Source organism: Pseudophryne corroboree, chromosome 5 (assembly GCF_028390025.1).
Source record: "Pseudophryne corroboree isolate aPseCor3 chromosome 5, aPseCor3.hap2, whole genome shotgun sequence".
In the NCBI taxonomy this organism is placed as follows: domain Eukaryota; kingdom Metazoa; phylum Chordata; class Amphibia; order Anura; family Myobatrachidae; genus Pseudophryne; species Pseudophryne corroboree.
In genome coordinates, this window is record NC_086448.1 from 803,034,034 (window position 1) to 803,061,424 (window position 27,391).

General features: G+C 48.5%; 1 protein-coding gene across 2 annotated transcripts in view; it reads left to right on the top strand.

The window, feature by feature from the left end:
* The window catches only part of SAMD12 (sterile alpha motif domain containing 12), an 890,943-nt gene that overhangs the window by 94,109 nt on the left and 769,443 nt on the right, over nt 1-27,391 (top strand). For both annotated transcript variants that reach the window (XM_063924476.1, XM_063924475.1), the window contains exon 2: nt 11,226-11,398. In XM_063924476.1, the coding sequence (XP_063780546.1) occupies nt 11,226-11,398 (173 nt within the window). The remainder of the gene's footprint in view (nt 1-11,225; nt 11,399-27,391) is intronic.

Sequence of the window (27,391 nt, forward strand, 5' to 3'; positions counted from 1 at the left end):
ACCACACGTTGGCCAGTCCCCCAACTCAGTAGGGGAGGGGGGGCGCCAAAACAGACCATTGCTCTGGGCACCACGGCACCTAGCTACACCTCTGGCTCAACCTGAAATCATTCTGCCCATTGTGCTCTGCAGGGTTCTGGAGATATTTGCAGGACTGTTATGCTGATCCTCTGTTCCAGAGCCATTAGCTATATTAGGGCTTCCAAAAGTGCTACGTTCCAGCCAGACGTTTCTTTTGCTATTACCTATTATCAGAGAGCAGCAATCTCTTTGTACATTGGATCATAGAAGTCATTATCAATTAACTTTTTATCCAATTTAATAGTATACCTTGATCCACTTCTCACACTGCCATTATGGGAAGAAATATCCGTGTTTTAGCAATAACAGGGTCTATTCATTGAGGTGAACTGCTCTGCTACACTTGGGGAAACAGCCGTTTCAGTATGTTTTATGTACAGTAGTGGACAGGTTCACCATTGCAGTCCCGAAGTGGCCTCCATCCATTCATCAAGTTCCGTCAAAGACTGTGCCACCATTTGCATGTTACTATTGGGGAAAATGGATTGGAGAATACCTCCATTAGTTGGTGTTTCGGGAGTTCAGAAAACATGAACTCGTTACTGTTGGAAGGGAGAGTGCGATACTGTGCAGAATCCATGTTGCTACTCCAGGGAGGCTTCATTCCCTGTACCAAGATGGCCACAATGGCTGCTACTGATCATGTGTACAGCCATCTTGGGGCTGTATTAGAGTGCCACCGTGTAAGACGGCAGTTTTCCATTTATCTCCAGTAAGACCCATATATTCTGCGATATACAGTAAGCGCTGTTCTAGTGTTCCTGCACCGCTACCCGATACCTATGTACCACCCCTAGTGTGTAGTCATGTGTTGGTATGGATCATACCTGTTCTCTTCAGAACTCCCCATGTGATGACACAATTTGTGAAGTACCGACTGGTTTATTTATCAGGATCACAAAGAATGTCTTGGTATGTGGGTAACTGCAACTACTGCTGGGTATACACTGGCCAATATATCAGCCGTTCTATTGTTAGTCCGTCGGCCAGTGTGTACCAACGATATGTCTGTGAACGCCGTCGTTCACAGACATATCGCATCGGCCCTGCAGCACACACTATGACCAATATATCTGCAGATATATTGGTGCACCGTTGTGTATGTACGGATGCTGCGGCAGCCGCCGGTGATAGCTGGACTGGGCGGGCGCATGTAAATGCCCGCCCAGTTTGTGACGTCCGTCACGACGGATCGTGCAGTGTGTATGCACAACACACTGCCCAATCCGGATGTAGATATATCTACAGATCCATTGATCTGCAGATATATCTACAAGTGTGTACCCAGCATCAGATGCAGGCAGTCCACATAAAATAAGTACAGTTTGTCAAAGTTCCACAAAATAGTCTGTAGTCTCACAGAATTACTGGGATTTCACGTAAAGTAAAGTGTAAACGTTTAGCTGTAGCCCTTGCTTTGGGCTAAACTAGGCACGTCTGAGGTAAATGCAAAATAGTGCAATGCTTGGGTAATGGCCAACTGAGCTGCTGTCCCGGCTCCTAATACCTGTACCTCTCTCTAGATCAGTGATGGCTAACCTTGACACTCCAGCTGTTGTTGAACTACACATCCCAACATGCCCTGCATCAGTTTTAGCATGGCCAAATAGCAAAACTGTAGCAGGGCATGCTGGAATGTGTAGTTCAACAACAGCTGCAGTGTCAAGGTTAGCCATCACTGCTGTAGATGCTGCCTGAGTGGGTCTCTTCACTATATCCCCAGCTCACCACAATGGCCACTTCCAGCTTCTGCCTCACGCTGCCAGCACTTCTTACTGCTGCAGCTGCACCCGGTGTCTGCAGCTGCCTCCTCCTTCAATAGCCACCTATGTCAGCCTCCCGATGTGCGCTTGTCACCACTAGCGCCTCTGCAGCCTGCTCCCACTGTCAGCTTAGCCACCTGCATCCTTCTGCAGCCTCTCACATGCAGTCTGCGTCTCTCTCCACTGCATGCTCTCCGGCTCCTTATCCAGCAGCCTATCTAGTTTTCTCTTACGTCCTAGAGGATGCTGGGGACTCCGTAAGGACCATGGGGTATAGACGGGCTCCGCAGGAGACATGGGCACTATAAAGAACTTTAGAATGGGTGTGCACTGGCTCCTCCCTCTATGCCCCTCCTCCAGACCTCAGTTAGATCCTGTGCCCAGAGGAGATTGGGTGCATTACAGGGGAGCTCTCCTGAGTTTCTCTGAAAAAGAATTTTGTTGGGTTTTTTATTTTCAGGGAGCACTGCTGGCAACAGGCTCACTGCATCGTGGGACTGAGGAGAGAGAAGCAGACTTACTTAAGTGATAGGCTCTGCTTCTTAGGCTACTGGACACCATTAGCTCCAGAGGGAGTCGGAACGCAGGTCTCCCCTCGCCGTTCGTCCCAGAGCTGTGCCGCCGTCCTCCTCACAGAGCCGGAAGATAGAAGCCGGGTGAGTATAAGTAGAAAGAAGACTTCTAAGGCGGCAGAAGACTTCAGATCTTCCCTGAGGTAAGCGCTGCGCGCCATTGCTCCCACACACAACACACACTAGCAGGCACTGATGGGTGATGGGCGCAGGGGGGGGGGGTGCCCTGGGCAACAATATAAACCTCTAAGTCTGGCATTTATATGTATATAGGCTGCGGAGGCAGTAATTATAAACATCCCCCGCCAGTTTTATACATCTGAGCGGGACCGAAGCCCGCCGCTGGAGGGGGCGGAGCTTGGTCCCTCAGCACTAACCAGCGCCATTTTCTCCACAGAGCACTGCAGAGAAGCTGGCTCCCCGGACTCTCCCCTGCTGAACACTGACACAGGGCTGGAAAGAGGGGGAGGGGGGGGGGGGGGGGGGGGGGGCACTTGTAAGGCGCAGTGAGTGTATTACACAGTTAATTATATATAAAAAGCGCTATATTATCTGAGAAATTGTTTCCAGTGTGAGTTGGCGCTGGGTGTGTGCTGGCATACTTTCTCTCTGTCTCTCCAAAGGGCCTTATTGGGGAACTGTCTCCTTATAACTATATCCCTGTGTGTGTGGGGGTGTCAGTACGAGTGTGTCGGCATGTCTGAAGCGGAAGGCTCATCTAAGGAGGAGGTGGAACAGATGATTGTGGTGTCTCCGTCGGCAACGCCGACTCATGATTGGTTAGACATGTGGAATGTTTTAAATACAAATGTGACCTTATTACATAAGAGAATGGACAAAGCAGAGTCCAGGGAAAAAGCAGGGAGTCAATCCATGGCTTCGACTGGGTCACAGGGCCCTTCAGGGTCGCAAAAACGTCCCCTATCCCAAATAGCAAACACTGATACCGACACGGATTCTGACTCCAGTGTCGACTACGATGATGCGAGGTTACACCCAAGGGTGGCCAAAAGTATTCATTATATGATTATTGCAATAAAATATGTTTTGCATATCACAGATGACCCCCTCTGCCCCTGACACGAGGGTGCGCATGTTTAAGGAAAAGAAACCTGAGGTAACCTTTCCCCCATCTCATGAGCTGAACGCGCTATTTAAAAAAGCTTGGGAAACTCCAGTTAAAAAGCTGCATATTCCCAAGAGGATTCTTATGGCATATCCTTTTCCTGCACAGGACAGGGTACGCTTGGAATCCTCACCCAGGGTGGACAAGGCTTTAACGCGCCTGTCCAAGAAGGTGGCGCTACCGTCTCCAGACACGGCAGCCCTCAAGGATCCTGCTGATCGCAGACAGGAAACTACCTTAAAATCAATTTATACGCATACAGGTGCTTTACTCAGACCGGCAATAGCATCGGCATGGGTATGTAGCGCAGTAGCAGCTTGGACAGATACCTTGTCAGGTGACATTGATACCCTAGATAAGGATACCATTTTATTGACCTTAGGTCACATTAAAGACACAGCCTTATATATGAGAGACGCTCAAAGAGACGTTGGGTTGCTAGGTTCGAGAGCCAACGCCATGGCGATTTCTGCTAGGCGAGCCCTGTGGACCCGCCAATGGACGGGTGATGCCGACTCAAAGAAGCATATGGAGGTTTTACCATACAAAGGTGACGTTTTATTTGGGGAAGGTCTCGTGGACCTGGTTGCCACAGCTACCGCGGGTAAATCTACTTTTTTGCCTTTTGTTCCCCCACAGCAAAAGAAAACTCCACAGTATCAGATGCAGTCCTTTCAGTCGCATAAGTCCAGAAGAGGTCAGGGCTCATCCTTCCTCGCCAGAGGTAAGGGTAGAGGGAAGAGAACACCTGCTTGAGCTAGTTCCCAGTAGCAGAAGTCCTCCCCGGTTTCTACTAAATCCACCGCATGACGCTGGGGCTCCACTGAGGGAGACCGCACTGGTGGGGGCACGTCTTCGACTCTTTAGCCAGGTCTGGGTTCTGTCAGACGTGGATCCTTGGGCGATGGATATTGTATCCCAAGGCTACAAACTGGAATTCGAAGAGGTGCCCCCTCGCCGATTTTTCAAGTCGGCCTTGCCAGCTTCTCCCCCAGAGAGGGAAGTAGTGTTAGCTGCAATTCAAAAGCTGTGTCAACAGCAAGTGATTGTCAAGGTTTCCCTAGTCCAACAGGGGAAAGGGTACTATTCAACCCTGTTCGTGGTCCCGAAGCCGGATGGTTCGGCCAGACCCATTTTAAATCTAAAATCCCTAAACCTGTACTTGAAAAAGTTCAAATTCAAGATGGAATTGCTCCGGGCTGTGATCTCCAGTCTGGAAGGGGGGATTTTATGGTGTAACCAACGACTATCATTCCTAGGCATGATTCTGGACACGGAACAGAAGAGGGTTTTTCTCTCGATGGAAAAAGCCCGGGACCTCCAGAACATGGTCAGAGACCTGCTAAAACCAAAAAGATTGTCTGTTCATCAATGCACTCGAGTTCTGGGGAAAATGGTGGCAGCCTACGAGGCCATCCCCTTCGGCAGGTTTCATGCAAGGACGTTTCAGTGGGACCTCCAGGACAAGTGGTCCGAGTCCCATCTACAAATGCATCAGAAGATAAGCCTGTCCCCCAGGGCCAGTGTGGTGGCTGCAAAGTGCTCACCTTCTAGAGGGTCGCAGGTTCGGCATTCAAGACTGGGTTCTGGTGACCACGGACGCGAGCCTCCGAGGATGGGGTGCAGTCACACAAGGAAGAAATTTTCAGGGGCTATGGTCAAGCCAGGAGGCTTGTCTACACATCAACATACTGGAATTGAGGGCCATGTACAACGGCCTACGAGAAGCGGAGAATCTTCTTTGCGACCTACCGGTTCTGATTCAATCAGACAACGTCACAGCCGTGGCTCATGTAAACCGCCAAGGCGGGACAAGGAGCAGAGTGGCAATGGCGGAAGCCACCAGGATTCTTCGCTGGGCGGAAAATCACGTAAGCGCTCTGTCAGCGGTCTTCATTCCGGGAGTGGACAACTGGGAAGCAGACTTCCTCTGCACACACGATCTCCATCCAGGAGAGTGGGGACTTCATCAAGAAGTTTTTGCAGAGATAACAAGTCTTTGGGGAATTCCTCACATAGACATGATGGCGTCCCGCCTCAACAAGAAGCTTCAGAGGTATTGTGCCAGGTCAAGGGACCCTCAGGCAGTAGCGGTGGACGCCCTGGTGACACCATGGGTGTTTCAGTCGGTCTATGTATTCCCACCTCTTCCTCTCATCTCAAAAATATTGAGAATCATAATACAGAAAAGAGTGAAAGCAATACTCATTGTTCCAGATTGGCCTCGAAGGGCCTGGTATTCAGATCTTCAGGAGATGCTCACAGAAGATCCGTGGCCTCTTCCTCTCAGGGAGGACCTGTTGCAACAGGGGCCCTGCGTGTTCCAAGACTTACCGCGGTTACGTTTGACGGCATGGCGGTTGAACACCGAATCCTAGCTGGGAAAGGTATTCCGGAGGAAGTCATCCCTACTCTGATAAAGGCTAGGAAGGAGGTGACGGCGAAACATTATCACCGTATCTGAGGAAGTATGTATCTTGGTGTGAAGCCAAGAATGCTCCTACGGAAGATTTCCATCTGGGCCGTTTTCTCCACTTTCTACAGACAGGAGTGGATATGGGCCTAAAATTAGGCTCCATTAAGGTACAGATTTCGGCCCTGTCTATTTTCTTTCAGAAGGAATTGGCTTCTCTCCCAGAAGTCCAGACTTTTGTAAAGGGAGTGCTGCACATCCAGCCTCCTTTTGTGCCCCCAGTGGCACCATGGGACCTTAACGTGGTGTTACGGTTCCTGAAGTCTCCCTGGTTTGAACCTCTTCAAACGGTTGAATTAAAATTTCTCACTTGGAAGGTGGTCATGTTGTTGGCCTTGGCATCTGCAAGGCGGGTGTCCGAATTGGCGGCCTTGTCTCACAAGAGCCCTTATTTGATTTTCCATGTGGATAGAGCAGAGTTGCGGACTCGTCCTCAATTTTTGCCTAAGGTGGTTTCTTCATTTCATATGAACCAACCTATTGTGCTGCCTGTGGCTACGGGTGACTTGGAGGATTCCAAGTCCCTGGATGTGGTCACGGCCTTAAAAATGTATGTAGCCAGGATGGCTCGGGTTAGGAAAACAGAAGCACTGTTTGTCCTGTATGCAGCCAGCAAAGTTGGCGCTCCTGCTTCAAAGCAGACTATTGTTCGCTGGATCTGTAACACGATTCAGCAGGCTCATTCTACGACTGGATTGCCGTTACCAAATTCGGTAAAGGCCCATTCCACTAGGAAGGTGGGCTCTTCTTGGGCGGCTGCCCGAGGCGTCTCGGCTTTACAGCTTTGCCGAGCAGCTACCTGGTCGGGTTCAAACACTTTTGCAAAGTTCTATAAGTTTGATACCCTGGCTGATGAGGACCTTGCGTTTGCTCAGTCGGTGTTGCAGAGTCGTCCGCACTCTCCCGCCCGGTCTGGAGCTTTGGTATAAACCCCATGGTCCTTACAGAGTCCCCAGCATCCTCTAGGACGTAAAAAAAGAAAATAAGATTTTAAACCTACCGGTAAATCTTTTTCTCCTAGTCCGTAGAGGATGCTGGGCGCCCGTCCCAGTGCGGACAAATTCTGTAAGGCTTGTATATAGTTGTTGCTTACATAAGGGTTATGTTACAGTTGAGATCAGTCTTTAGCTGATACTGTTTTGTTCATACTGTTAACTGGTTGCGTATATTCCAGGTTATACGGTATGGATGGTGTGGGCTGGTATGAATCTTGCCCTTAGATTAACAAAATCCTTTCCTCGTACTGTCCATCTCCTCTGGGCACAGTTTCTCTAACTGAGGTCTGGAGGAGGGGCATAGAGGGAGAAGCCAGTGCACACCCATTCTAAAGTTCTTTATAGTGCCCATGTCTCCTGCGGAGCCCGTCTATACCCCATGGTCCTTACGGAGTCCCCAGCATCCTCTACGGACTAGGAGAAAAAGATTTACCGGTAGGTTAAAATCTTATTTTCTCCTGAAAATACCAGCAGGCTGCTTCCCCGGATGTACTGTATACTGGGTCCTAGTCTTTCTCCATTTGCCCCGTGACACTGGCCGGTGTCTGGAGGGTCCTAATCCCTCCCCCCCCCCCCCCCCATCCCCCTATCTCTCTCTGGTCTCTTTAGGGGTATAACACCTACATATACTCACCGGCTGGTGAGCTGTATGACACGCCGCTGCTCTCCATCTACTAGTGGGTATAACAGTGAGTACGCCTGTACCTGTCTTATCTTAAAACCATTCCACTGGTTAAGTACCTGGGCTGCTGGTAGTTGTAAGGCATCCAGTGGTATATACAGAAACTAGGATGTTGTCTGATTCTGCTTTACTTGCAATAACTGAACTCTTAGAATCCGTATTAAGGCATACTTAACCAAATTCCTGGCTGCCCCCTCTGGGAGGAGGTAGCCAGGTCGGCTCAGCAGGGAGGGGTGTTTCACTGAAAAGTGGGCGTGATGACAAGATTGTATCATCATGGCCCCACCCCCACTACATAAATGCCATTATTACCGGCATTAGGAAGCAAGTGGCGAGACCATGCTGACGAAATTCAGTGTGAATGGTGTCATCTGCTGACTGGACCGCCTACTTTCGCCCCGTGTAAGGGAGGTAGATATCGGTGGGCGGCTCGTGAGACTTGCCCACTTTTCCGCTTGGCCAGGAGTGCCATCTGATTTTCGGGAGCCTTCCGGCTATTCCGAGAGAGTAGGCAAGTATGGTTGAGGGCATACCTATGTACTCTTCTTGAAGGTCTGTGTGACCCCTGGAAGAGTGGGGGTGAATTTCCCTTATTCACTGCTCTGTAATGAGAGTCTGGTGCTGACAGCATGATTAAATTTGTGACTTTTTTACACTGCCCCCTCCCTGCAGAACCACTGTTTGCAGCAAATTGCCAAAACAGGGGCAGGGCCTAATCAGGGCAAGGGGAAGGGGATGGAGCACTTAAGATGGGGGAAAGGGGTGCGGGGGGGGGGGGGATGGAGATATATATTAGATTGTGCATACCTCCCAACATGGGTGGTCATTCCAAGTTGATCGCAGCCCTCAACTTTTTGCTGCTGCTGCGATCAACTAGCCCACGTCTATGGGGAAGCATATTTTAGCTTAGCAGGGCTGCGATCGCTTGTGCAGCCCTGCTAAGCTAAAAAAAATTCACACAAAACAAGCCTAGGCCTATACCTACTTACCCTGTGCGATGGATCCAGCGATGATGGGCTCGGCTTTGACGTCACTCCTCCGCCCTCCGTTCTCCTGGACATGCCTGCGTTTTACTCACCACTCCCCAAAAACGGCTCCGAACGGTCTAGATCCGCCCTGGAACGCCCTCTTCCTGTCAATCTTCTTTGTGGTCCGTCCTGCGACCGCTTTCTTCTTTAGCGCGGCGTAACTCAGCGACGCCTGTCGGCGGGCAACGTCGCGCACGTGCACTGCGGCCGCCGCGCATTCCACACCCGTTTGCACCGCAGCGATAAATCGCTGCTAGCGATCGGGTCAGAATGACCCCCATGGTCCATTTCAGGAGGGCCAAAATGCTCTCTACCTGGACTTCCCTCCTTATATGATTGGCGTCACCTGTATTGAACTATGTAATTGATGAAAGGTATTTCAAGACAGGTGATTGCGATCATAAGTTAAGAGGAAAGTCCAGTTAGAGAGCATTTTATCCCTGCTGGAATGGGTCATGTTGGGAGGTATAGATTGTGTATATTAAAAATGGTGTATATTGGATTTAAACTATTAGTGTAATAATGCCTGGGTACTGTTTATACTGTAACTCCACCTAATTAAGAGACAACTATTTTATAACGTTTTCCTGTAGTGGAACAAAGACAATTTAACCTTAACATACGCAGAGAAATTAAATCTATAATTTATCTTGCAATAATGCAACAGCAGCAACCTCTGTAATACTTGTACACTGGGGCAGGACTCAGGAGGACTGTGTGTCTCTCTCTCTCGACCCAAATGCTCTCATTAGATAACCGGTTACACAGGACCCAGACACCCAGGCAGGGAGTAGGTGTCTGGGTCCTGCATACCTCCCAACATGACCCTCTCCAGGTGGGACACAATGCTCTGCTCCTGGACTTCTCTCTTAATATATGATAGCTGGCACCTGTGTTGAACAGGTTAATGGATAAGAAAGGTGTTTCAGAACAGGTGAGGGCAATCATAAATTAAGAGGGAAGTCCAGGAGCAGAGCATTCTGTCCCTCCCGGAGAGGGTCATGTTGGGAGGTATGGTCCTGTGTAACCTGTTATCTATCTCTCCTTTGGTTGGAAAGCTCCCTCGGTATCTCAGGAAACCTGATACTCCTGAGTCTCTGCCTGTACTGCATAATCTCCTGCTCACATTCTGGCTGTCTGGTTCTGCTATTGCACAAGAGAAAGAGGTAGTGATGTCCGTGTTCTCCAGCTGGGAGGTCCCCTGACTTAGGGGGACCCGGGGGTACAGTATGTCCTGCGCCCCCCTTAATCTTGCTATGGGCCTGATGAGGAGAATAGCCTGGCCTAGCCCCTGGAGTGCTCATCTGCATATCCTCCCGCAGGCTTCCCCTAGAGAGGAGAAATTAAAAGTCAGCTAGTATGATTGAGGGCCATTTTGTGTCATCAAATTGCTGCATTATGTGGTGTATACCATTTCCAGCATTGATGTGACTGCTCTAAAGTTGTTATAGCTAGATAGTTTGAGGAATACCTGCTATATATAATGAATCATACTTGCTGACTTTTAGAGTGCCCCCTACAAGGGTGAGGGCATAGTTCAGCTAAGTGGCAGTGTGGGGGCTTGAGGCCACAATTGTGTCATCGTGGCCCCGTCCCTCACTATAGAATGGTGTGATTACAGCCATTGTAAAGTGGGAGGGAGGTAGGGGTGGAGCCACAATAATGAGAATCATGTCATCAAGCTGCACAGACCGCCCACTTGACTCTGAAGTGTCTCCGGGAGACGTGACTGCTCTTTTGGGTGTCCGGGAGAACCACCTGAGAATATGGATGCTCCCAGACATTCTGGGAGAGGAGGAACGTATGTTATGAACGTCTCCGTGTTCTCATTTGTGTGTGTACAGCACTGTATCCGTAGCTGTACGTTTTCCTGTAGCTTGCATTGTTCGCCATTCTGCCGCCATGAATGTAATGATGGAATGTATCTCATCCCACTACCATAAGCGGCATCGCCTTCTGAGTCTGTGTGGCATCCACCTGTGTTGGTATCATGGCACGGGACACAAAGGCTGTTGGCTTGCCTTCCTGAGCGAGCGCTGCCTTTATCCCTCTTGCACCCTCTTGATACAGCAAAGGGCGTATCTGCTTTAACATTTTTTGGGACTTATGGTACAGCAATATCTTGTAAGTAAGGTATAACCATGGCCCTAAACGAGGGGTGTGTAAGGGCACCTGTAAACACCATCCAGAACATCCTTTGGATTCCCCAGACATGCACACTGCAGCCAGTACCGTTTCCCGATACATCCTCAGTGTTGCACTTCCTGCTGGCGGCCCTGCCCCCTTGGTGTGATGTCACAGTCAGGGGGCGTTGCCAGCACAGTGCTTCCCTGTTACAGCAATGACTACCAGGCTATGTACTGTATAGAAACATTTCATTGGAATTTAAAAAGGAATTGCAGTTTAGATTTACTTTAAATCTCACTTTTGTTTTGCACAGTTTTGTTGTTCTTAAAATTGCAAGGGTGTTGCTTTTCCTAAGCAGTTTTATTTCATTTCTTCCAGCTATTCATTGCAGTCGAAACTCCAATAATATCGACCACCCTACCAGCACGGACAATATCAACCTGAACCCCAAGGGGGAACACGCTGACTCACCCTCCGCTAAGGACACTTCAAAAGTTCCAGAGCTCAAGGGGACACCCAAGAAACTGCAGAGCGAGCCAAATGCACCAAAGGTAATAAAAACCGGGGGCCCGAGAGTCGTGTTAAAACAAATCATTTAATTAGAGAAGAGTATTTGTTCTGTAAACACGACAGGCACAGATGATTAGAATGCAAAGGAGAATGCGGAGTCTTGAGGTGAAGATAATTAGATAAGAAAAATAGAGTGATGCAGAGAATCAGGAATGCGAGCAGTATAGTAAATGTCTAATTACTTTTTATTCAATGGCTCCTAGTTAGTTTGTCTTTCTGAATTCTTTTCATGATATGCACAATGTTCCTCTTCTTTTTTTAAATTAGATTTACTGATTTGTCTGCAGAAATGGTGGGGAGGACTAATTATGTTACTGTACAAGACTTTGGAGCCTATTTATCAATAGGTATTTGCAGTATTTCCCCTGAAAACACCGGTTACCGGCAACACTGCGGCAGCCCCAGGAACTGAAAGTAAAGCACTTTACTTTTACACCGTCTAGGGACAGGCTCCTATAGAATATGAACAATGAATGAATATGAACAATTTCTTATTGCTATGAATATCAGCGATAAGAATGTATAATTAAGGGGTCAAAAACCTGATAATTATTAAATGGGCCACTTTGTGGTCCTTTTTATCAAATGCTCTTTTCTCCTTTTAATCTAACAATTCTACTTCGCCGAACCAGAGTGGTAAGGATAAATTGCCGCTCTGCCAGGCCACTCTCTGCAAATATGTGCCTACACAGTGGAACGTAAAACCTTTATTTGGGATTATACAAATGTATATACACCCATCAGCGATAACATCAAAACCACTTACCTAATATTGTAATATTGAGGCCCACCCTCCCTCCCTCCCATGCTTCCAAAACAGCTCTGACCCATCTAGGCATGGTCTCCACAAGACCTCTGAAGGTGTCTTGTGTCACAGGGCACCAAGATGTTATCAGCAGATGCTTTAAGTCCTGTAAATTGCAAGGTAAGGCTTCCATGGCTCAGACTTGTTTTTCCAGCACATCCCACAGGCACTCGATCAGATTGTGATCTGGAAAGTATGGAGGCCAAGTCAACACCTTGAACTTAAACCATTTCTGATTAATTTTTGCAGTGTGGCAGGGTGCTTGTCCTGTTGAAAGGGGCCACTGCCATCAGGGAATACCGTTAACATGCAGGGGTGCACTTGGTCTGCAATGTTTAGGTAGGTGCTAGGTGTCAAAGTAACATCCATGAATGCTAGTACCCAAGGTTTCCCAGTAGAATTTGGCCCAGAGCATCACACTGCCTCTGCTGGCTTTCCTTCTTTCCATAGTGCATCCTGGTGCCATCTCTTCCCCAGGTAAATGACACACCTTCTTCCATTGTCCCATGGTTTAGTTCTGATGCTCACCTGATCATTGTAGGTGCTTTCAGCAGTGGACAAGGGTCAGTATGGCACTCTGACTGGCCCCCACGCCCATCTGTGTGCCTTGGGCGTCCTTGACCTTGTTGCCGGTTCACCAGTTGTCCTTCCTTGGACCACTTTTGGTAGATACTTACCACTGTGTAACAGGACCTGCCGTTGTGGAGATGCTCTGACCTGGTCGTCTGGCCATCACAATTTGGTACTTGCCAATTTTCCTGCTTTCAACACATCAACTTCAAGAACTGAGTGGCCACTTCCTGCCTGATATAGTCCAACCATAGGTGTGCACAGGGGGGGTGCCTGGTGCGCACAGGCACCCCCTAATGTCTGGTACCCCGATCTCACATGCCTGATGCAGCGATCGCCGAGCAGGCTGATTACTGTCCCCTCTGCGCTGCACCCTGTCAGGACTGCATTACTGACCGGACGCCTGGGTTAATCAAGGGTGCCACTGCCACCGGCTTTCAAACACCCGGCTCCACCTCCATGTACAAAAACAGCGTGATGTGACGTGATTACGTCATGCTGCTCACACGCCCACCCGCCACACCTGCCACACGCCCACCTCTCTCCTTCTATGCTATGCCAACGCCAGCCACTGATGAGGAGCAGCATGCAGCCAGCGTTCCTCTTAGGAAGACTAATTCAATACTGGCAGACGGCTGGCAGCAGCATGGACACGTCACTTGTTTTTCCAGCAGCGGCAGTACTAGTCTGCGACTGTCAGTGTCAGTGAGTGACTGACTTGTAAGTAAGCTGCTGCAGCTTGCAGAGGAAAGAGAGGGGGAGCCAGACCAGGCTGAGGAGGAGCAGTGTAATTGCAGTGAGTGCCATCAGGGGTGTTTGTTTTGTGCACACCATATCTGACAATGTATCTGCTTTATTAGGATTGGTACAAGGGTGGATATTTTATATTGCGTTGACCGTCAATAGATGGTGCTAGACACGCCCCTCCAACGGTGCACCCCCTAATAAAATGTGCAGCGCACGTCTATGAGTCCAACCCTGACAGGTGCCATTGTAGCGTTATATTATTCACCTCACCTGCCAGTGGTTTTAATCTTATGGGTGTATCTCCAATCATTAATTAATTCACATGAAGCATTTATTTAATAATGTTATTTCTGTTATCACTTTCTTGAGATATTAGGTGTTGTTAAACTGGCTTCCGCAGAGGGTCGACCTTACTACCAGGGGGGTTACCGCTGGTGATAACCTATAAATGTATTTGGTATACTGATAGGCTGCATTCAGTATAGTATCTTCCCACAAATTGGCTGTAAATACAAGACCAGTACCCTTAAAATTTAATTAGCTTTTTTTGGGGAGATTTATCAAACCTAGAGAGGACAGCCCATAGCAGCCAATGAGACTCCAGATTTCTTTATCTAGTACATTCTTTAAATTGCTAGCTAGAATCTAATTGGTTGCTAAGGGAAACATCTCCACCTATTGTCTTCATAACAGGCGCACTTTTTAGTCTGCTTTCCATGGTACATCTATACACACTTATGAAAACGCTTGCTAATAAATTAAGCACTGGGGGGGGGGGGGGGTGTAAGGAGCTTTAAAGAAAGTCTGGTAAAACCTACAGTCTCCCCACAACCCCCCTCCTCGTCGCTGCTGTGCCAACACATTTAATTGGTACACCTGTTGTCTGTTTCGTCCAAGAAACTCAATGTAATGATTTCTATTTGTGGAGAGAGAAAATAAAAAAACAACCTGCCATGCTCCTTTATAAGGATTGATTGATTGAAGCCAGCGAGCGTTCCAGCTTCACAAAATGTATTTTTCATATTCAGCTGCAAACCGCATTGTTTTGAAAACTTTCCTAGTCTTCCATTGTTCATACGGCAATAATATTTGCTGCCAATTTAATGCAGATAAAATGCTGCGGATGTGACAGGGCGACGGAACAATGGAGCGTTGTCTGTTATTTGTTTGGGATTTTCCGCCTAATTGTTTGGGATGAGTCTCAGACATATTGAACATGGAAATATGCTAATGGATCCTTGGCTCAGCCCAAACCCTCGTACCTCTTATTGAACCTCACTTACGGTAGTACTGCTTGTAATTGTAACGTCTCTCTCCTCTTCACTAATGCCCTCTTTCCCCCCCCCCCCCCCCACACCATTTCCAGTAATCATTGACTGATTCTGGGAAGTAAATGGGCTTCTGGCATTAAAGTTTTAAATAAGAGGTCTGGTTTTAATTCTAATTATGCATATAAAGTATTGCATTGTGGATTGCAGAAACTTTATTGCACATTTCATTCTTCGTCTATTCCCACACTGGCCTTTACTTTTATGGTAGGAGATGCTGTAATCTGCAGAGCATTAATGGGCGCACAGTTTGTGATGTTGGACAAACCTATTTTTTAACACATCATGGCGTTGGCTTAAGTCTTTACCTATCGAGGTTTGGTAGCATTAATAACGGAACCCTGCGCTATGGTAGATTAGTAACAATGATTGCATAATAACTTCTCATTTCCCTTTATGTGTGATCCATTTAGCCTTCTCAGAACTGCAGACTTCATTCATAAACCTTTGCTGACTTTAGTCATGGAAGATTAGATGTTCATGTTATGTGCTACACATCCACCCCGTTTATCTACAGTATTACACAGGGCCAGTTGTTGGACCAAAGAAACTTGTTATTTACAGTGATTTGTATAAGGGAATGTCATGTCAGTGACTACTCATGATGTACAGTGCCTGCTACGTTCTTCCATAACTTCTGGGGCATAACTATTTTTCTTTTTGGGCGGTATTCAATTATTTGTTCCGCCGGCAGCTAGTAGATGGCACCCAACGGAGCTAGTCAGTTGTAGCTCTATTCAGGCATGATCGGATGGCTGTGGGGGTGGTGAGCTGAAATATATGGAAAGTGACCAGTTTGAGCGCTCAAACAGGACTATTTGCGTCTCGACCTCACTGGGCACGACATGCGTGATATAAAGAAGCAGAGATCAGGTGCGATAAACAATAGAATATCACCCATTGGGGGTATTCAATTGTTTTAAAAGTCAGTTGGGAGTCTGTTTTTTCCTATCTAATAGACAGGAAAAAACAGACACTCAACCAACTTTTCAAACAATTGAATTCCCCCAAATATGTTAATATGTTAACAGTTATTTATATATCGCACATAGGCCCTCATTCCGAGTTGTTTGCTCGCTAGCAGATTTTAGTAGCATTGCACACGCTAGGCCGCCGCCCTCTGGGAGTGTATCTTAGCTTAGCAGAATTGCGAACGAAAGAGTAGCAGAATTGCGAATAAATAATTCTTAGCAGTTTCTGAGTAGCTTGAGACTTACTCCTACTCAGCCCATTTCGTTCCTGGTTTGACGTCACAAACACGCCCTGCGTTCGGCCAGCCACTCCCCCGTTTCTCCAGCCATTCCTGCGTTTTATCCTGGCACGCCTGCGTTTTTCCGCACACTCCCAGAAAACGGCCAGATTCCGCCCAGAAACACCCACTTCCTGTCAATCACACTCCGATCACTTCAACGATGAAAATTCTTCGTTCGGACGTGAGTAAATCTACTAAGTTTTGTGCTAAAATACTTAACGCATGCGCATGCACATTTTTGCCTTAATCGCTCCGTTGCGAAAATCAACAACGAGCGAACAACTCGGAATGACCCCCATATTCCGCAGCACTTTACATTGAATACTTCAGTCACGAGAACATCAGTACTTGTTCCGGGCTTGTTTGAAGCATTTGGATGCTGAAGGGACGCCTCTTTGAGGTGGACTTTGTGCACCCCAGCATGTGGTGGGTGCAAGTGTCAATGTTATTGATGGCTGCAGCTGGAAAAATAGTAGACGCAGCGACTTATAAGCATGCAGACACACGAATACTCGCATAGATGGGCCAATGCCCACATAAGCATAAAGTAGGGAGTAGACTGCCTCTGCCGGGCGCATGGGCAACAGGGAATTTGCCCATCTCAGAAATGGGCCCAAAGGTTGCTTAGACAATATAAGATCATTGACAATGGCCCTCATTCCGAGTTGTTCGCTCGCAAGCTGCTTTTAGCAGCTTTGCACACGCTAAGCCGCCGCCTACTGGGAGTGAATCTTAGCTTATCAAAATTGCGAACGAAAGATTCGCAATATTGCGAAAAGACTTCTCTGTGCAGTTTCTGAGTAGCTCGAGACTTACTCTTCCAGTGCGATCAGTTCAGTGCTTGTCATTCCTGGTTTGACGTCACAAACACACCCAGCGTTCGCCCAGACACTCCTCCGTTTCTCCAGCCACTCCCGCGTTTTTCCCAGAAACGGCAGCATTTTTTCACACACTCCCATAAAACGGCCTGTTTCCGCCCAGAAACACCCACTTCCTGTCAATCACACTACGATCTCCAGAACGAGGAAAAAACCTCGTAATGCCGTGAGTAAAATTCCTAACTGCATAGCAAATTTACTTGGCGCAGTCGCACTGCGGACATTGCGCATGCACATTAGCGACTAATCGCTCCGTTGCGAAAAAAAAATAACGAGCGAACAACTCGGAATGACCCCCAATGTGCTGACATTGGCCGCACCGTCTGCTGTCATTATAGCAATGCAGGGGCAGACACCGTGTCTTACTTTGCACAGTGTAAATGCTGGACGGTATGTATTATATCGTACCCACCACCCCAACATTAAAAAATGATGAATAATCCAAACTGCCCACTTTGGGATGAAACAACGACCGTTCTCGCATAAGACCCTCCCCTTTATTTATAGTCTGACATTTGGGCCAGTCATGCAGAAATCAGGGCACTTGGGAGCAGTGGCGGCTCGTTTCCTGTCTGGCTTGGGGAGGAGGTCTGCAACCCTCTCCTCCCTGCTATCCGGTCAGATGGTCGACAATGTTAAGGTCGACACTCATTAGGTCGACCACTATTGGTCGACATTGACATGGTCGACATGGACAAATGCTAGACACATGAAAAGGTCTACGTGAGTTTTTTTTTTTTTTAATTCTTTTTTGGAACTTTTTCATACTTTACGATCCACGTGGACTACGATTGGGAATGGTAACCTGTGCGGAGCGCAGCGGTAGCAGAGCAAGGCACCTTGCCCGAAGCATGGCAAGCGAAGGCGGTGTACTAATTGGGGTTCCCCGTCACTTTACGCAGAAAACGACACCAAAAAAGTAAAAAACAAAAAACAAACCTCATGTCGGCCTTTTCCATGTGTCGACCATTAGTCTATGTCGACCATGTCAATGTCGACCAAGAGTGGTCGACCTACTGAGTGTCGACCTTAACATTGTCGACCATTCATACCGGAACCCTCCTCCCTGCCCTCCCAATTATTGATGGCTGATGTCACCGGGAGGCGAGGCTTAGGTCAGGGGCGGAGCGTAACGCTGATGCTGCTAAACAGGCTGGCTTCTTGGGACTGCATCAGCTGCAGCCCCAAGAAATAAGATAAGGCTGATGTTATAGCAGGGGTGCGGCTTCCCGTGGGAAATGTTCTCTCTGCTATCGCAGGTGGACTGGGAGCGCCAGGACAAAACACATTCCCCTGGGACTGCCTGTCTGGCTGTGATTAGCAGGGAGCACTTCCTGTGGGAAGTCACTCCAACTGCTAGGCAGCCCCTGTGGGGGGCAGATTTTACTGGGGAGCCTAGGTAAAATCTGCCATTGCTTGGGAGGAATGAATCTATTGCATTGACATCGTTAATTATGAAGTGCTTTGAACGCCTGATTTTGGGGGAGATGTACTAAGCCTGAAAAGTGATAAATTTCACAGTGATAAACTGCCAGCCAATCAGCTCCTAACTACCATGTCACTGGCTGTGTTTGAAAAATGACAGTTAGGAGCCGATTGGCTGGTACTTTATCACTGTGATATTTATCACTTTTCAAGGCTTAGTACATCTGGCCCATTAAGTCATATTAAAATAAGAATTTACTTACCGATAATTCTATTTCTCGTAGTCCGTAGTGGATGCTGGGGACTCCGTAAGGACCATGGGGAATAGCGGCTCCGCAGGAGACTGGGCACATCTAAAGAAAGCTTTAGGACTATCTGGTATGCACTGGCTCCTCCCCCTATGACCCTCCTCCAAGCCTCAGTTAGGATACTGTGCCCGGACGAGCGTACACAATAAGGAAGGATTTTGAATCCCGGGTAAGACTCATACCAGCCACACCAATCACACTGTACAACTTGTGATCTGAACCCAGTTAACAGCATGATAACAGAGGAGCCTCTAGAAAAGATGGCTCACTACAGCAATAACCCGATTTTTTGGTAACAATAACTATGTACCAGTATTGCAGACAATCCGCACTTGGGATGGGCGCCCAGCATCCACTACGGACTACGAGAAATAGAATTATCGGTAAGTAAATTCTTATTTTCTCTAACGTCCTAAGTGGATGCTGGGGACTCCGTAAGGACCATGGGGATTATACCAAAGCTCCCAAACGGGCGGGAGAGTGCGGATGACTCTGCAGCACCAAATGAGAGAACTCCAGGTCCTCCTCAGCCAGGGTATCAATTTTGTAGAATTTTACAAACGTATTTGCTCCTGACCAAGTAGCTGCTCGGCAAAGTTGTAAAGCCGAGACCCCTCGGGCAGCCGCCCAAGATGAGCCCCATTCCTTGTGGAGTAGGCATTTACAGATTTTTGGCTGTGGCAGGCCTGCCACAGAATGTGCAAGCTGAATTGTACTACAAATCCAACGAGCAATAGTCTGCTTAGAAGCAGGAGCACCCAGCCTGTTGGGTTCATACAGGATAAACAGCGAGTCAGTTTTCCTGACTCCAGCCGTCCTGGAAACATATATTTTCAGGGCCCTGACAACGTCTAGCAACTTGGAGTCCTCCAAGTCCCTAGTAGCCGCAGGCACCACAATAGGTTGGTTCAGGTGAAACGCTGAAACCACCTTAGGGAGAAACTGAGGACGAGTCCTCCATTCCGCCCTGTCCGAATGGAAAATCAGATAAGGGCTTTTACAGGATAAAGCCGCCAATTCTGACACGCGCCTGGCCCAGGCCAGGGCCAACAGCATGACCACTTTCCATGTGAGATATTTTAACTCCACAGATTTAAGTGGTTCAATCAATGTGACTTTTGGAACCCAAAAACTACATTGAGATCCCAAAGTGCCACTGGAGGCACAAAAGGAGGCTGTATATGCAGTACCCCTTTTACAAACGTCTGAACTTCAGGGACTGAAGCTAGTTCTTTTTGGAAGAAAATTGAACCTTAATGGACCCCAATTTCAGGCCCATAGACACTCCTGTTTGCAGGAAATGTAGGAATCGACCCAGTTGAATTTCCTCCGTCGGGCCTTACTGGCCTCGCACCACGCAACATATTTTCGCCAAATGCGGTGATAATGTTTTGCGGTTACATCCTTCCTGGCTTTGATCAGGATAGGGATGACTTCATCCGGAATGCCTTTTTTCCTTCAGGATCCGGCGTTCAACCGCCATGCCGTCAAACGCAGCCGCGGTAAGTCTTGGAACAGACAGGGTCCTTGCTGGAGCAGGTCCCTTCTTAGAGGTAGAGGCCACGGATCCTCCGTGAGCATCTCTTAAAGTTCCGGTTACCAAGTCCTTCTTGGCCAATCCGGAGCCCCGAATATAGTGCTTACTCCTCTCCATCTTATCAATCTCAGTACCTTGGGTATGAGAGGCAGAGGAGGGAACACATACACTGACTGGTACACCCACGGTGTTACCAGAACGTCTACAGCTATTGCCTGAGGGTCCCTTGACCTGGCGCAATACCTGTCGAGTTTTTCCCAACGGTGTATAATCATGTGGAAGACTTCTGGGTGAAGTCCCCACTCTCCCGGGAGGAAGTCGTGCTGAGGAAGTCTGCTTCCCAGTTGTCCACTCCCGGAATGAATACTGCTGACAGTGCTATCACATGATTTTCCGCCCAGCGAAGAATCCTTGCAGCTTCTGCCATTGCCCTCCTGCTTCTTGTGCCACCCTGTCTGTTTACGTGGGTGACTGCCGTGATGTTGTCCGACTGGATCAACACCGGCTGAACTTGAAGCAGAGGTCTTGCTAAGCTTAGAGCATTGTAAATGGCCCTTAGCTTCAGGATATTTATGTGAAGTGATGTCTCCAGACTTGACCATAAGCCCTGGATATACCTTCCCTGTGTGACTGCTTCCCAGCCTTGCAGGCTGGCATCCGTGGTCACCAGGACCCAGTCCTGAATGCCGAATCTGCGGCCCTCTAGAAGATGAGCACTCTGCAACCACCACAGGAGGGACACCCTTGTCCTTTGTGACAGGGTTATCCGCTGATGCATCTGAAGATGCGACCCGGACCATTTGTCCAGCAGGTCCCACTGGAAAGTTCTTGCGTGGAATCTGCCGAATGGGATTGCTTCGTAGGAAGCCACAATTTTACCCAGAACCCTTGTGCATTGATGCACTGAGACTTGGCTCGGTTTTAGGAGGTTCCTGACTAGCTCGGATAACTCCCTGGCTTTCTTCTCCGGGAGAAAAGCCTTTTTCTGGACTGTGTCCAGGATCATCCCTAGGAACAGAAGACAAGTCGTCGGAACCAGCTGCGATTTTGGAATATTGAGAATCCAATCGTGCTGCCGCAACACTACCTGAAATAGTGCTACACCGACCTCCAACTGTTCCCTGGATCTTACCCTTATCAGGGAATCGTCCAAGTAAAGGATAACTAAAATTCCCTTCCCTCGAAGGAATATCATCATTTCGGCCATTACCTTGGTAAAGACCCGGGGTGCTGTGGACCATCCATACGGCAGCGTCTGAACTGATAGTGACAGTTCTGTACCATAAACCTGAGGTACCCTTGATGAGAAGGGTAAATTTTGACATGAAGGTAAGCATCCTTGATGTCCCGAGACATCATGTAGTCCCCTTCTTCTAGGTTCGCAATCACTGCTCTGAGTGACTCAATCTTGAATTTGAACCTCTGTATGTAAGTGTTCAAAGATTTTAGATTTAGAATCGGTCTCACCGAGCCGTCCGGCTTCGGTACCACCACGGTGTGGAATAATACCCCGTTCCCTGTTGCAGGAGGGGTACCTTGTTATCACCTGCTGGGAATACAGCTTGTGAATGGCTTCCAAAACAGTCTCCCTGTCAGAAGGAGACATTGGTAAAGCCGACTTTAGGAAACGGCGAGGGGGAGACGTCTCGAATTCTAATTTGTACCCCTGAGATATCACCTGAAGGATCCAGGGGTCTACTTGCGAGTGAGCCCACTGCGCGCTGAAATTCTTTGAGACGGGCCCCCCACCGTGCCTGATTCTGCTTGTAAAGCCCCAGCGTCATACTGAGGGCTTGGCAGAGGCGGGAGAGGGTTTCTGTTCCTGGGAACTGGCTGATATCTGCAGCCTTTTTCCTCTCCTTCTGCACGGGGCAGAAATGAGGAATCTTTTGCCCGCTTGTCCACGAAAAGACTGCGCCTGATAATACGGCGTCTTCTCATGTTGAGAGGCGACCTGGGGTACAAACGTGGATTTCCCAGCTGTTGCCGTGGCCACCAGGTCTGAAAGACCGACCCCAAATAACTCCTCCCTTTAATAAGGCAATACTTCCAAATGCCGTTTGGAATACGCATCACCTGACCACTGACGTGTCCATAACCCTCTACTGGTAGAAATGGACAACGCACTTAGACTTGATGCCAGTCGGCAAATATTCCGCTGTGCATCACGCATATATAGAAATGCATCTTTTAAATGCTCTATAGGCAAAAATATACTGTCCCTATCTAGGGTATCAATATTTTCAGTCAGGGAATCCGACCACGCCAACCCAGCACTGCACATCCAGGCTGAGGCGATTGCTGGTCGCAGTATAACACCAGTATGTGTGTAAATACATTTTAGGATACCCTTCTGCTTTCTATCAGCAGGATCCTTAAGGGCGGCCATCTCAGGAGAGGGTAGAGCCCTTACAAGCGTGTGAGCGCTTTATCCACCCTAGGGGGTGTTTCCCAACGCACCCTAACCTCTGGCGGGAAAGGATATAATGCCAATAACATTTTAGAAATTATCAGTTGTTATCGTGGGAAAACAACGCATCATCACACACCTCATTTAATTTCTCAGATTCAGGAAAACTACAGGTAGTTTTTCCTCACCGAACATAATACCCCTTTTTGGTGGTACTCGTATTATCAGAAATGTGTAAAAACATTTTTCATTGCCTCAATCATGTAACGTGTGGCCCTACTGGAAGTCACATTTGTCTCTTCACCGTCGACACTGGAGTCAGTATCCGTGTCGGCGTCTATATCTGCCATCTGAGGTAACGGGCGCTTTAGAGCCCCTGACGGCCTATGAGACGTCTGGACAGGCACAAGCTGAGTAGCCGGCTGTCTCATGTCAACCACTGTCTTTTATACAGAGCTGACACTGTCATGTAATTCCTTCCAACAGTTCATCCACTCAGGTGTCGACCCCCTAGGGGGTGACATCACTATTACAGGCAATCTGCTCCGTCTCCACATCATTTTTCTCCTCATACATGTCGACACAAATGTACCGACATACAGCACACACACAGGGAATGCTCTGATAGAGGACAGGACCCCACTAGCCCCTTGGGGAGACAGAGGGAGAGTTTGCCAGCACACACCAGAGCGCTATATATATATACAGGGATAACCTTATATAAGTGTTTTTCCCCTTATAGCTGCTGTTTATTTAATACTGCGCGTAATTAGTGCCCCCCCTCTCTTTTATAACCCTTTCTGTAGTGTAGTGACTGCAGGGGAGAGACAGGGAGCTTCCCTCCAACGGAGCTGTGAGGGAAAATGGCGCCAGTGTGCTGAGGAGATAGGCTCCGCCCCCTTATTGGCGGCCTTATCTCCCGTTTTTCTATGTATTTTGGCAGGGGTTAAATGCATCCATATAGCCCAGGAGCTATATGTGATGCATTTTTTTGCCATCCAAGGTGTTTATTATTGCGTCTCAGGGCGCTCCCCCCCAGCGCCCTGCACCCTCAGTGACCGGAGTGTGAAGTGTGCTGAGAGCAATGGCGCACAGCTGCAGTGCTGTGCGCTACCTTGTTGAAGACAGGACGTCTTCTGCCGCCGATTTTCCGGACCTCTTCTGCCTTCTGGCTCTGTAAGGGGGCCGGCGGCGCGGCTCTGGGACCCATCCAGGCTGGGCCTGTGATCGTCCCTCTGGAGCTAATGTCCAGTAGCCTAAGAAGCCCAATCCACTCTGCACGCAGGTGAGTTCGCTTCTTCTCCCCTTAGTCCCTCGATGCAGTGAGCCTGTTGCCAGCAGGTCTCACTGAAAATAAAAAACCTAAACTAAAACTTTCACTAAGAAGCTCAGGAGAGCCCCTAGTGTGCACCCTTCTCGTTCGGGCACAGAGATCTAACTGAGGCTTGGAGGAGGGTCATAGGGGGAGGAGCCAGTGCACACCAGATAGTCCTAAAGCTTTCTTTAGATGTGCCCAGTCTCCTGCGGAGCCGCTATTCCCCATGGTCCTTGCGGAGTCCCCAGCATCCACTTAGGACGTTAGAGAAATCTTATTTCTCATGTCCTAGTGGATACTGGGGTCTTGTACTTTAGTACCATGGGGTATACATTGGGTCCACTGGAGCCTGGCACTTTAAACACCTTCAGTATGTGTGTTGGCTCCTCCCCTCTATGCCCCTCCTACCAGACTCTGTTTATAAAAATGTGCCCAGGAGCCGGGTGCATTTCTCTGGAGCTCCAGAGAGTTTCCTTTTGGTTTTTATTTTAGGTTATTATTTTCAGGTAGCCCTGATTGGCAACCAGCCTACCTGCTTCGTGGGACTTAGAGGGGGGACCGAACCAGCCTCCTGAGGGTTAATGGTTCATAATCCCAGCTGACAGGACACTGAGCTCCTGAGGTGCTGATCACACATCGTTAGTATGTGTGCCCACGCTGGCAGCTAGACGCCACCCTCTAACAGATGCAGAAGTACAAGGTGCGGTGAGTGTTACACCGGTTAGGGGGTCCCCGGTGCAGTTTGGCGGCAAGTCACGCTGCGGTCACGGGTCCAGAGCTGCGGTGCCCGCTGCGGACAAACTCGCTAAGCCCTCAGTGCTCATTGTCTCGACAAAGGCTTTGTGTGTACTGTCGGCATATATGATGTTGTTTGTAATGTAGCCAGTATAACATTTTGGATCAGGGAACGCGCGCCATTACAGGGGGCGGGGCTTCCCGGAGCGGGCCCTGTAGCGGGAAGGTGCCATGTCCTGCTGCTGCGGAGCAGGCTGCATGCACACTGCTCCTCCGGAGACCCACGCTGCTACAGGACTCTGTACTGGTACCAGGAGGTCATAGTAATGGGGGGAGCACACCAGCGGTAGCACCGCTGTACTACTGTCAGGTCATACATTTAGTTACACATATTATACTGCTGTGTGCTGGTGTCCGCTCCTCAGTGTCACTCCAAGGGCTCTCTGGGGTCTGTGTGGAGGTGTTTGGATAGTGAGCTGCGCTGTTTACAGTTGTGTAGGATGTCTGTGGACATGGTAATGTGTGCTGCTTGTAGTTCAACCCCGTCTTCAGCGGGGTCACTCTTGTGTAAGCAATGTTCCTTATCACCACAGGGACCCAGCTCACGGGCACCTGACTGGTTAGATAACGTTCAGAGCAGGATTCAGAATGTCAATTCAGAATTAGCTGCAGCTAAAAGAGAGAGACAGGTGTTAAAGCATTCTATTGATTGCATGGCTAAAGCAGCAGATGCTAAGAAGGTTTCTCAGCCCCCTCTAGAGGTTTCACATAAACGCTCACTGCCACAAGTGCTCCATTCTGATTCTGATCAGCCTGATGTGGATGATGATGATGAGGACAGCTCTCTGTCCCCTGGGGTGGAGGCTCTCATTTTTGCTGTAAGAAAGGTCCTCCACATACCGGATCAGGAGGCGGATCCAGATGAGGAGTTATACTTTAATGCTAGACCCAAATGCTCAGTAACATTTCCGGTATCTAAGGAATTAAACTCCCCGGCCAAGGAGGCTTGGTTGTACCCTGATAAGAAATGTAAAATTCCTCAGAGGTTTTTATCTACCTTTCCCCTCCCAGCTGAGGACAGGAAGGTATGGGAAAACCCCCCATCAGTCGATACGTCTGTATCCAGACTATCTAAAAAAAATTGGTACTGCCAGTACCAGGGACTATATCCCTGAAAGAGCCGGCTGACCGTAAAATTGAGACCACGCTTAGGGCAATTTATATGGCAGCAGGCGCTGCACAACATCCCACAATAGTTTGTGGGTAGATTTCCCAGGCGGTAGTCAGTTGGTCGGACACTGTTATTGACGGTTTAGACTCTCTGCCCCGGGATGAGGTCATTACTCTGCTGCTACATATACAGGATGCTGCTAATGTTATGAGCGAGGCTATTAAAGAATTGTGTAAGATAAATGGCCGCACTACTGCTGTGGCTGTTTTGGTGCGCAGAGCTCTGTGGTTACGTCAGTGGTCGGCTGACACGGATTCCAAAAAGGGTGTAGAAAATCTTCCCTTTACAGGTGATGCCTTGTTTGGAGACGAATTAAATAAATGGATCTCCCAAGCAACGGCGGGTAAGTCTACCTATCTGCCGTCGGCTGCGCCACCTGCTAGATGTTCTTACACTGGACCCTTCTTGCAGTCCTTTTCGTGTGGCAAGGTTCAGTGCGGCATCACTTCCAGAGGATCTTGTGGAAAGTCCCGTAAACCTGCACCTGCTGTCTCCCTGGACCAGACCACCGGATCCTCTGCCGCTAAGCCTTCCACGTGACGGTTGGCCCCAGCGGCAAGGCGATTTTCAGGTAGGTGCTCCCCTTCAACACTTCGCCAACGTGTGGGCAGAGTCCTACCAGGGTCATTGGCTGAGGGACCTCATTTCCCAAGGATACCGGCTGGAATTTCAAACACTCCATCCTCACAGGTTTTTCAAGTCGGGCTTACCAGCTTTACCCGCAACAAAAGTTACCTTGCAAGAGGCTATTCAGAATCTTATGCAGACAAGGGTGGTGGTTCCTGTACCTCCTCCGTTATGCAACGGGTGTTTTTACTCCAGTCTTTTTGTTGTTCCCAAACCGGACGGTTCGGTGTGCCCCATCTTGAACCTGAAGTCTCTAAACCCGTATTTTGCAACAAGGGGTTGTGGATCCGCACTAGCGGAGCGCAATAATTTATGTCAATAATTTTATAATTATATAATGACCAATATCCAAACTGCTTCAAAAAAGAACGGTATCCGATTGGTGGTGCTCCCAAATATTTTGTAGACCACTACAATTTAAAGTGAGAAAGACAGACAAAAAAACACTTTTTGTGAGCACTCTTTTGTAATAATAATGTAAGTGAAATGAACGAAAAAATTCTGAATGTGCCAATAAAATAAAACTTAACCTTTAGTTGATTCCTCAATAAAATCTGACATTATTGTCTTAAAAAGGAAATCAAGTTTTTATATAATTGTTCTAACACATAGGGGTATATTCAATCAAAGTCGGATCCGTTCCGACATGCAGTTGTCGGAATGGATCCGGCAACCCCTATTCAATGGACGGCCGCTGCTGTCAGTGGCTGCGAATGCGCTGACAGCAGCGGCCAGGAGTGCAGATGGCGGCGGGCGTGAGCGGGACGGCGGCGGGGGTAAGCTGGGCAGCGGGGGGAGCAGAGATC